This window comes from Eptesicus fuscus, chromosome 10 (genome assembly GCF_027574615.1).
Source record: "Eptesicus fuscus isolate TK198812 chromosome 10, DD_ASM_mEF_20220401, whole genome shotgun sequence".
NCBI classification, from domain to species: Eukaryota; Metazoa; Chordata; class Mammalia; order Chiroptera; family Vespertilionidae; genus Eptesicus; species Eptesicus fuscus.
Window position 1 is genome coordinate 14142655 of NC_072482.1, and position 12065 is coordinate 14154719.

A 12065-nucleotide genomic window follows, 5' to 3' on the forward strand; every position below is an offset into this window, starting at 1 on the left:
TTTAGATATCAAAAACCCACTTCCCCACACCATGGGTACACGACAACAATTCTTGTTGCAGTGAGAGGGCAGCTGCTATCGGCCAAGTCTCTGTCTGTTACCTGGGTCCCGATTTGAGCTGGGCATGGGAAGTTAAGCAGCCATGGGGGCAGGAGACTTCCTTCCGAAGGGGTGAGTGTTCAGGCCCCTGCAAAGTTGGGGGGGGGTGAGGTTCTGTGCCCCACCTCTGTTGACCCCCAAGTTCTCTCCTGATGGCCCCTCTGCGACTGTGCCTGTCTTAGATTGTTCCTTCCCTGAGGAATCTTACCCGTCTCTGGCTAACCAGCCATCCTCCGGGCCAAGCAGGGTGATGTGAGGTTCAGTTCTGTCTCCTTGGTACCCTATGCCCCCTGGTCTCCACGCCCAGCACCTGTCTTGGGATCCCCTCGCCTGCTGGCGGGGCCCCAGCACTGATCACATATCTTGGGGAACCTAGGTTTCTTCTCCAGGGAGGGTCCCGATCGCCCCACTGGGTGAGAGACAGATCCATGGTACCAGCCACCACGAGGCTTCAACCTCGGCATGAACAGAAAGCTCAGGCAACAGCTGTGGGCAATTGGATTGTGAGAAGAGGGTCCCTCTTGGCCAAAAGGGCAAGAAGGACCAATATAGAATGCTCAGGTGCCTTCCCAGGAGGCCCTCTACACAATGGAAGGGATTAAATCCTTACATGTCCTTTTTAAATTGCTGCCAGACATTCAAAGAATTAGTTAGTACGTTTGCTTGGGATAATTGTATATTATGCTGTTGTAATTCTAAAATATCAAGAGATGTGTTACCTTTGTCACCAAGCACCAAAAAGATGATTTTTGTTGTTGTTTTTTATTGATCCCCAAGGGTGAGAGGTACAGATTTGGTTCTGACTGGTTGGTTTCTATGCCAGTCAGCATCTCCAGGCCTATCTCCGAGCCTGATCATAGAGGTGGGGCTGATCAGCAGCCGCCCCAGGCAGCTGGCAAGCTGCTGAACTGCTGACCTCTGGGGGAGAGAGAGAGGTTTGGCTGCTGGCGAGGGAGAGAGAAGCAGGGTCTGATCACCCTGCTTCTCTCTCCCAGCCTTGCCAGCAGCCGCTACCACTGCTGATTAGCCCCGCCTCTTTCTCTCTCCGAGAGGTCAGCAGTTCAGCCTGCTCGCCTGCTGTGCGGCAGCCTGGCGAACGCTTGAGCCTCCCTGTCGTTGCGGATGTGAGGGACCCAGGGTTTTTATATGTTAGGACTAGAGGTCTGGTGCACGAAATTCGTGCACGGGGGTTGGGGAGTGTCCCTCAGCCCAGCCTGCATCCTCTCCAATCTGGGACCCCTCGAAGGATGTCCGGCTGCCTGTTTAGGCCCTATCCGGTATGATCGGGCCTAAACGGGCAGCCGGACCTCCCTCTCACAATCCAGGACTGCTGGCTCCCAACTGCTCGCCTGCCTGCCTTCCTGATTGCCCCTAACCACTTCTGCCTGCCAGCCTGATCACTCCCTAACCACTCCCCTGCCAGCCTGATTGATGCCTAACTGCTCCCATGCCAGCCTCTTTGCCCTAACTGCCCTCCCCTGCAGGCCTGGTCACCCCTAACTGCCCTCCCCTGCAGGCCTCGTTCCCCCCAACTGCTCTCCCATGCAGGCCTGGGTTCCCCCCCAACTGCCCTTCTCTGCAGTCCTGGTTGCCCCCCACTTCCCTCCTCTGCCGGCCTGGTCACCCCTAACTGCTCTCCCCTGCAGGCTTGATCGCCCCCAACTGCTCTCCCTTTCAGGCCTGGTCCCTCCCAACTGCCCTCTCCTGCTGGCCTGATCGCCCACAACTGCCCTCCCTTGCAGGCCTGGTCCCTCCCAACTGCCCTTCCGTGGTGGCCATCTTGTGTCCACATGGGGGCAGTCATCTTTGACCACGTGGGGGCAGCCATCTTGTGTGTTGGAGTAATGGTCAATTTACATATTATTCTTTTATTAGATAGGATTAGATAGGATAGAGGCCTGGTGCACGGGTGGGGGCCAGCTGGTTTGCCCTGAAGGGTGTCCCGGATCAGGGTGGGGTTCCCTTGGGGCATGGGGTGGCCTGAGCGAGGAGCCTGTGGTGGTTTGCAGGCCGGCCATGCCCCCCGGCGACCCAAGCGGAGGCCCTGGTATCTAGGATTTATTTGTCTTCTATAATTGAAACTTTGTAGCCTTGAGTGTAGCCAAGCCTCCTGCTTGCTCCGTGGCCACAGCCATTTTTGTTGGGATTTATTTATCTTCTATAATTGAAACTTTGTAGCCTGGATTGGAGGCCTGGGCCGGCCAGGGCAGGTGGAAAGCTTGGCTTCCTCCATCTCCGGGGGCAACTCAAGCCTCCTCTCTCCAGCTCTGTGGCTGCCGTCATTTTTGTTGGGATTTATTTATCTCCTATCATGGAAACTTTGTAGCATTGAGTGGAGGCCTGGGCCGGCAAGGGCAGGCGGAAAGCTTGGCTTCCTCTATTGCCAGGGAAACCGAAGCCTCCCTCCTGCTTTCCGTGGCTGCAGCCATCTTGGTTGGGTTTATTTGCATATTCACTCCTTATTGGCTTGTGGGCGTGGCTTATGGATGTAGCAGAGGTACGGTTAATTTGCATATTACTCTTTTATTAGATAGGATGTTCTCATTCATCTCCTTTTTTAAAATAGAATTTCACTCTTTCATTTTTTTATATAATCAGCTTTAACTATATCAAGTGTCCTACTTTAAATTTGTAATGTTATAGTGAACTTTATTTTATTTAAGATTGTTCGAAATTTAGATCAGATACATATTTAAAGCACAAACTTTCTTCCATTGTAACCATATTTGGGAGGCTGGTCTGGTGACAAGTGAGCAACGTATTTCATCCTAGCTCCATACCAACTTTGTTAGATGTTTGAAGAAGACTTTGAAGTGTATCTCTAAGTGCATAAAATGATTTGAAAACATTTTTTGGGAGACCTTTTGGTAAATCAGCCATAAGATGCAGTACAAGCTCCTTAAGCTATTATTGTTTAAGGGCTTAGAAATGTGAATCTGATTACATCAGAGTCTGGTTCTTCCTGAATCTTTCTTTTTAAACAAAAAGGTTTTATAACCTGTTGGACACTACTGTTGTGTGGAGGGCAGGGGAGTTGGGGCTGATTGAAGGTAGTCTGTCCCATGTATGCATTCGCTAGAAAAAGGCTTAATGTTTTAGGTTAAGTTTTCCTCCTAAAGTGCATTGAACAGTCATAGGTTGAGTGTATTATAAAATATATAGATGTCTTCCTTCACAATTTTTTTCATTACACTTTACAGTCATATTATTTTGTACTAGTTGTACAGCATAGTGGTTAGTCACCATATACTTTACAAAGTATTCCCCCCAGTATTTCCAGTACCCACCTGGTACCATACATAGTTAATCTCAGTATACATATTATTGACTATATTCCCTATGCTGTACTTTACATCCCCCTCACTGTTTTTTAACTTCCAATCTGTACTTCTTAATCTCTTTATTCCTTCACATTTTAATGATCAGATGGCAGATGTAAGATAACTTAGCTAAAATTGAATATTAAAAGCAGTATTACAGCCATAGCTGGTTTGGCTCAGTGGATAGAGCGTCAGCCTGCAGACTAAAGGGTCCCAGGTTCGATTCCAGTCAAGGGCACATACCCGGGTGGCGGGCTTAACCTTTTGCACTCAGATGTCGAGTGTGACTCGCCACGGTTAGCATTAGAATAAAGGAATTGAGAAAAAAGCAAGCGAGTGCAAAGGGTTAATCCCCAGTAGAGGGCATGCAGGAGGCAGCCAATCAATGATTCTCTCTCAACATGGATGTTTCTCTCTCTCTCCCTCTCCCTTCCTCTCTGAAATCAATAAAAATATATTTTAAAAAAAGCAGTCTTCCACTTTTAAAATACTTTTAGTTACTAACTTTATATAGTTGCCTAAATTAAATTAATTTTTTTCCCATACTTAAATATTTTTAGTATAATTTATTTCCATATTTGCTTGGAATCTTTAGCACAATATTTTTTTAAAGAGAGTTTAAAGAGAAGAAATATTTGATATGTTAATAGCTGAGAGTTTTCTTTTTAATATACTAGAGGCTCAATGCACAAAATTTGTGCAAGAGTAGGCTTTCCTTCTCCCGGCTGCCGGCACCGGCTTCCCTCTGGCACCCCGGACCTGGGCTTCTCTCCAGCCGCGGTAGGCACCTTGGGACCCGGGCTTCCCTCACAGCCCCGGCTTCATCTGGAAGGTCATCCAGTCTAATTAGCACATTACGCTTTTATTATTATAGATTTTTATTGATTTCAGAGAGGAAAGGAGAGGGAGAGAGAGATAGAAACCTCAGTGATGAGAGAGAATCATTGATCATCTGCCTCCTGCATGCCCTACACTGGGGACAGAGTCAGCAACCCAGCATGTGCTCTTGACCAGAATCGAACCTGGGACCCTTCAGTCCACAGGCCAATGCTCTATCCCTCTGAGCCAAATCGGCTAGGGCTTTAGCACAACATTTGTGCCAAAAGAATTTCGTAAAGCTTGGGCTAAATTAAATGTAATTGTTGATATTAAATGGAAGCTAGCAACTTTGCAGTTTTAAAATCTTTGGTAGTTTGGGAATAATAAATGACTCAACTGTGTGTGAGGTGGTAATTCCCAGATATAAGGTACCGATCATACTCAGTGCGTCTTCATGACTAGATAAACACTTTCTGAGCATAAGTATTATGCTGTTATACCAGACTAGAGGCCCGGTGCACGAAATTTCGTGCACTGGGCAGGAGTGGGGGGTCCCTCAGCCCTTCCTGTGCCCTCTCGCAGTCCCGGGACCCTTCGCTCCTTACTGCCTGCCTGCAGCGGAGGTGGGAGAGGCTCCCGCCACCGCTGCTTTGCTTGCCAGCAGCAGCTTTAGAATTTTGTTCAAATCTTTCTTCTGTTAATTGTCCCTCTCCTGTTCTTTTGTGAGTTTATACATTTTTAATTCTTTTCCCTTAATTTTAGAATGGTTTGAGGAGGCATCCCACCTGTGCTCAATACACATATTTAATAGAAAACTATCATTTTTTTCTTAATTTTATGGTGTCCTTTCACTTCTTAAAAATTAAAAAATTGTGTTGACAAATGTGATATTCTTTTTCCTTAATGGGTTATAGCCAAATTTAGGATTTTGACATTATAAAAATAATCTAGTAATTTTATAGTTTGAGGCCTTATGTTTTGATCACACCTATTAAAAATGTACATGTATAATGTAGAAGTACATTTTTGAGCTGTAGATGGTGAAGATGAGTTGCTACCAGTTCTAAAATCAATGCAGATTAATGATAGCAGAAGTTATTTTCAGAAGTAGAGATTAGTTTTTCCATACTATGAAGTTCAAGCCTGCTTTGCGATTGAATCATGGGTGAAATTATTATAAATGTTATTTAGGACTAATCTATAATAGCCTTCAGGTGCAAGACAGATCCTTTTAAGCCTGATTTTGTGTATGAGAGCTGAAGAACAAGGAACTGTAGTGTGCTGCTGCTTTGAACCAGTACTGCCTTTGTAGTCCTGTTATTTAGCCTGCTTTTCTCACGTGTGCTGATGTGATCTCCCCCCAGATAAACAGGGGTCACATGACGACAGAAGCCAAGAGAGCTGCAAAGATGGAAAAGAAGATGAAAATTTTGCTTGGGGGTTACCAGTCTCGTGCAATGGGGCTCATGAAACAATTGAATGACTTATGGGACCAAATTGAGCAGGCTTACTTAGAGTTACGCACTTTTGAAGAACTCAAGAAACATGAAGATTCTGCGATTCCCCGGAGGCTCGAGGTAACATCATTGCCTTGCAGCTTTGCTTAGAAAGAGAGCCACATAGAATTATCCAGGGCTTTCCTATTTTTATTTCTTTCCTGTGCAGGCTATCTTCGGGAGTTGATACTGTTTCGCTTTTTTCAATCAGAGCCTAAACTTTTCTGACCTAGAATTGCCAGGTGTTGGATGGATAGACCAGGCCAGTGGAAGATACAGAGGCTTTTCCTTCCCTAATTTTCTGTTTTGTATAAAGATACATTATGAAATGGGATAAGTAACCCTTGAGATTTTATTTTCCCCTGAAACTAAATTGTATTCCATTCATATAGCTCTCCAAGGTACATTAAACTGATGTCTTTTTGATTGGTAATTTAGGGTGCTGGGAATATAGGTACTCATTCCAAAGCATCAAGTTACTTTGGTCACATTTAACTTTATTTCCTCAGTGCACATGATAGCCCCTGCCAAGATAAAGTGCATTCGTGGGTATCAATAGGATAATAATGGCTTGTTTATTTGAGATAGAAGCAGAGATTTTTACAAAATGATGGTAGTTATATGACTAATCAAAGAATGGCCTTAGCAGTATTTGTGTTCTAGCTAAAGTAGCCCCTAGTTTTGTTTCTCTTTGGGCAATACTTGCCTCTTAAGAGTCAGGACTGAACTCAGCTGTTTGTAGGATGATAAAGTACCATAAGATCTTTTTAATTTTCATTACTTACATATGAAATAATTATTTAATATCTTTGTCTCTTAAAGTGTCTTAAAGAAGATGTACAGCGACAACAGGAAAGAGAAAAGGAGCTTCAGCAAAGATACGCTGATTTGTTGCTGGAGAAAGAATCTTTAAAGTCCAAAATGTGAAGCACAGTGTGTATTCTGTCACAAGATGAACTAATTGCTGGTTTTCGTACTCTGGAAGGCTGAAACTGATGTTTATCTTCATTGACAAATTTGCCCATATCTGTGGTCTTTTGATTGTTTATTTTAAACGATATTGATCTAACACATTCTGTGTATAAAGCCTTTGACTCCACAGGACATTTTAGGGTTTAAATTATGACAATCATCCTTTTATCAGTGTCACATTTGCAAAATTTTTTTTCAGTTTCGGCCTTTATTTTAAAAGCCTGATTTTTAAGTGCCGCCTGTGAGTATACTCTTGAATAAAAACAAAACCTAAAAAATTGAGAATGTAGCCTTTTGTTTGAAGTAATTGAATACTTAAAAGTGCCCACAAACCAGCGAATATGTACTCTGTATCATATTTAATGAGTAACTCTGGGATAATCAAATGGTGATCTAGCATCTTAACTTAAATCCTAAATAGGCAGTCCTTTTGTGGCTTTGTTAGTTTTTACTGTTTTAGCATAGAATGATCATTTGTCTATACACTGACAAGATAGGTTAACTTTTTAATACCTTTATTTTTCCAATATAATTTTAGGGATGATGTCTTCTCTGCCCAGCTACTTACATGTGTAGTTTATGGATTAGGGCTCAAAACATTTCTTGACCTGTTATTTTCTTGTAAATATTTTTCAACAAAGGCATTTTAAAGATTAATTTCAACAAGGCTAGTAAACTTTAATTATTAAAGCTCTGTGTTTATCTTAACAAGTCAATCACACAAATGTAGAATTTGGGGAATGGATGGGTAGAAGTGAGAAGATTTAACTTTATAACAATGCATAGGAAATCATTTAGGACAGTCACTGGCTATCAGTGTCAAAATAGGCCAAAAATGTGTTGAACTCACCAAAAAAATTTGCCTAATTTTAGAATATTAGGGTCTTAAAAGGTAGGGAGGGATACATTCATTCATGAGATGTTTATTGTCAGAGTCCTGGGGATAGAACAGTTAATAAAATAGGCATACTTCCTGTTTTGTGGCACTTACAGCTTATTTGACAACGACAGACAACTGAAATTCAAATGTTTACTGAGTGACTCTTACGTACCAGGAACTTTAAAGTGTTGAATGGTTATTAAGACACAGTTCTTGCTGTCATGGAGGCGGCATTGTGGGGGAGATAATCAATATGCAGGGAAAAGTATCAGATCATGAACTTTAGATTCAATGGAGGGAATTAACATAGAGTGATGAGAAATAGCAACTGGTGGATGCTCTAGGTGGGGTGATCCAAGAGATCTCTAGGAAAGAACATTTAAGGTAGGATGTGACTACATCTTAGAAGGAGCCATCCTGTGAGATTCAAGGAGAGCCCAAGGCCAACAAAGTGAAGAACTAGCACAAAGGTGTGTTTGAGGAACAGAGAGTCAGTATGGCCAGTGTCCGGAATGGCATTTGTAGAAGGCCTGGTTGTATAGGGCCATATTTATAAGGCCGTAGTAAGGAATTTGGATCTTATTCTAACTATGATGGGAAACTTTCCTTCTAAGCAAAGGAATGACATAGTCAGATTTGTTATTGGAACATCCTGTGGCCCTACTGTGTGATCTCTCCCCCGGTTGAAAATAAGGAATCCAGTTAGTTCACGAGTCTGGTGCAGTACTCCAGGCACACAGGAGCGACTCAGACTAGGATAGAAGCAGTCCTGAGGGAGGCATGGAAAGATCTGAACAGCAATAGTTCTGGCCAAGTCATAAATTTATATTTTCTGGGTATCTACTTAATTCTAGTCCTTTCCCTGGTAATTTTGCCTGGGTTTTCTAAGAATTACTTTCATAGCTATGACTAATGATGTTTTTCTAATAGTCTTATTTAATTTCTATTGCATGTTTTGTTGGTTGAAATGTTTAGAACAACATAAAATAACGGCTATAATGGTAGACATTCTTGTTTTGTTTTCTGACTTTAATGGGAACATCCCTAGCAGTGTTTTACCTTTAGGTTTGCTGTTTTTAGTCAGATATTCTTCATCTAGAAAGGAAATTTCCCTCTATTTTTAGTTTTTAAAGAATTTAAATTAGGTATGGCTCAGGAATTTAGTCAAATATGCTTTTTGGGTATCTATTAACATAATTATATAATTATTTTCATTTGATTTGTTGATGACATTTTTGAAAATTAGAATACATTTGTTAAAGCTGGGGATAGTGATACAAGGAAGGGCTTGGGATAGAAGAAGCAAGAGGAGAGAGCCTAGGTGGGCTGCTGTGGCTCCCCAGAAATGTTACAGGAAAGAAATGAGCCAAGACTGGGCTGCGTTAGCCCGTTGAAAAGTCCAAGTAAAGGGCAGCCTTGGAGACAGGTTTAGGGGGTTAGCCACTGCCCTTTTCTCCCCTGGTTGCAAGTCTCGTGGGGACCCTTTGAGTTTAGGAGATGCAGGACGGTGGGGGAAGAAAGGCGAGGGCGTGCTCCCAGAGGAAGAGCGTTGTTTAGGACATATTAACAGATTTAACAACGTTAAGCCAGCTTTGAACTCCTGGGATCAGGTAGAGTAATTTAAAAAAAAAAAGGTTTACAGTTTACCTGCATCTTATGTAGACTTGAATTATACTGATTTAAAATTGTTGATCTAATAATAGTAGTCAAGACTCACTTTGATTTCAAAATTTGAAGTAATACATATACAGTAAACCCTTGATTTGATGGACTTTGAATTTAACGGACAAAGTTTCCAGTCCATATGTCATATGTGAAGATGGACACCCTGTTAATTTTAAAATGCTTTTAACCAAGATTTGCTTATAATTAAATTAACAGGTTATTTTGTTGTTATTAATTCACTGATATTTTTAACAAATTTTAGCAGATAGGCCATATGTTGGAAAAAATACTGTAGTAATTTCACCGACATAAATAAATATTACATATCTATAACTGTAATCTACATATTTAAATCCAAGAATCACTGCTTGTAAACAATGTTCAGCAAATGATTAGCATGTGATCACACCGCATCAAGCAGGAAATTGGTTCTGTTGTCACGTGGTGTGACTTTCTGCAGGAGTTTTCATCTGGGGGCAGATGTTCTGGGTGCTAAGCCATGCCCCAGCCATGTGCATTTCTTTACTTGTGGTGACTGGTGAATGCAGTATAAATTTAAAATTACAGTAGTACATACAGAAAGCTTTTTGTGAATTAAACTTTTCACACATACTTAATTTTAATCACAAAATGTGTCTTCAGAAGTAAAAACAGGTAGACTAGCCCTGACCGGTGGTGCTAAGTGGTTGGAGCATGGCCCACACACCAAAGGATCGTAGGCTTGATTCCTGGTCAAGAGCACATGCTTAGGCTGCAGGTTCGATCCCCAGGCCTGATCAGGGCGTATGCTTGGAGGCAGACAATAGATGTGTCTCTCTATATCGATGTTTCTCTCTCTCTCACTCTCACTTTCTCTCTTTCTCTCTCCCCCTCTTCCCTCCCTTTCACTCTCTCAAAAAAAAAAAAAAAATCAATGGAAAAAATATCCTCGGGTGAGGATTAACAAACAAACAAACAAAAAAAACCAAAAAAAAAAACAGGGAAACTAATTTGTCAATTTTTTAATACCCATTTGGAAAACCTACTTTACTATATAATGGACTTTTGGCTTTAACGGTTACACCCCCTTGCCCAAATTAATCTGCTTTATTGAGGTTTTACTACTTACAGCTTAAAAAGTGACCAAGAATTGCATTGCATAATTTCAAAACTGACATCTCAGTACATTTGTAAAGTGTTCATGCTTTTGCCACATAGCAATATAGCTTTGACTGGTAAACAAACATACCATCGTACTTCGTTAGTATCCTGTAAAGCTCGGGTTCCTTACCAGCAACGTTCTGAGCGAGAGTCACGTTACCTATTCTCTTACAGGCATTCATGAAGTGGTAGTGTTAAAACTGGTGTTGAAAAGGATGTTCAAGTCTCAGTAACTTTGGGACAGAAATTAAATGTGATCAAGATCCTAAAGAAACTACCACTATGAGCAAGAGTCCTTTTTGAAATAGGAAAATAATGGTGAAATAAGAAAAAGCAGTCTCAAAGAAAAAATACACTGCAGTGATTGTGGACTTCTGCTGTTGCAACTGTGCAGCCCCTGCTCTTACATTTATTTTTCTGGGAAAATTAATTCCAAAATACGTGGTGTCCTCTGGAATGCATTTTTCCTAAAATGTGACTGCCTTAATGTTACTGTAGAATTTGATTTGCTAATATTTTACTTAGGAAAATAGCATTTTTACATGAGTGAGTTTGGCTATTGTCCAAGTTTTGACATAGGGATTTTGCTAGCTCTATAAAGCGGATAGGATAACCGTATATATTTTTCTATGCATTAAGCAGTTATATTATAGCACAGGAGTGATTTGTTCCATGAAATATTGAAGGACTGTGCTTATAAAACTAGAGTTCAGAGCCCTTTCTGGAAAGAATTTCTTGATAACTATCAGTTTCTTTTGTGACTATTAATATGTCATCTATTTTTAAATTTAAGTAACTTTAAAATTTTGTTTCCCACTGCATTTTCCTTTTGTGTTTATTATTTACTAAATTAGGTAATTTATACCTTTCTAGCAAATTTATTTTTTTTTAATGCAATGCATTTATTAGCATAGAATTTTAATAGAAAGAATAAAAAATTTCTATTGAATTTGCTCCTTCTAGGTTACAAAAAATTTACCTTAGGCCCACCACTTCTTATTTTTTTCTAGTGGTATCTTTTTTTCCCTTCAAACCAGTTTAGAATTTTCCAATTGTGATTTTCTATTAATTTCTCATTTTATGCTTATTTTTGTTTTCTCTAGATGTCTTCCCTATAACTTTTGAGTCTGATGATTATTTTTTTTGTTTGTATACAAATTAATACATTGAAGGCTTTTGTTTTTCTCTAATTTTAAATATGTTCACATCCTGGCTATGTTGATGTGTTTTATAAGTAGTTTATTATTGTTTTAAAGTTTTGTGTTTTTTTTTAATTTTTTTAAAAATATATATTTTATTGATTTTTTACAGAGAGGAAGGGAGAGGAAGAGGGATAGTTAGAAACATTGATGAGAGAGAAACACTGATTCAGCTGCCTCCTGCACACCCCCACTGGGGATGTGCCCACAACCAAGGTACATGCCCTTGACCGGAATCGAACCTGGGACCCCTCAGTCCGCAGGCCGACGTTCTATCCACTGAGCCAAACCGGTTTCGGCTGTTGTTTTAAAGTTTTGGTTTATTAAGAATATTTAAAAATTTCTGTGTGGTTGGCTTTTTATTTTTCAATTTTTGCTACTTGTAGGGTTTTTTTCTTTGTGGAAAGGAACTATGGCTTACATACTTTTTGCCTTTTAGAATTTATTGAAGTTTTGGGGCCTCATTTAAAAAAAT

At 40.8% G+C, this 12065-nt stretch overlaps 1 protein-coding gene across 2 annotated transcripts in view; it reads left to right on the top strand.

The window, feature by feature from the left end:
* The window catches only part of CDC5L (cell division cycle 5 like), a 53300-nt gene extending 46495 nt beyond the window's left edge, over nucleotides 1–6805 (top strand). For both annotated transcript variants that reach the window (XM_054722195.1, XM_008153227.3), the window contains 2 exons: nucleotides 5603–5815; nucleotides 6557–6805. In XM_054722195.1, coding sequence (XP_054578170.1) covers nucleotides 5603–5815; nucleotides 6557–6661 — 318 coding nt within the window. In that variant the 3' untranslated portion in view covers nucleotides 6662–6805. The remainder of the gene's footprint in view (nucleotides 1–5602; nucleotides 5816–6556) is intronic.
* Nucleotides 6806–12065: the final 5260 nt, after the last annotated feature.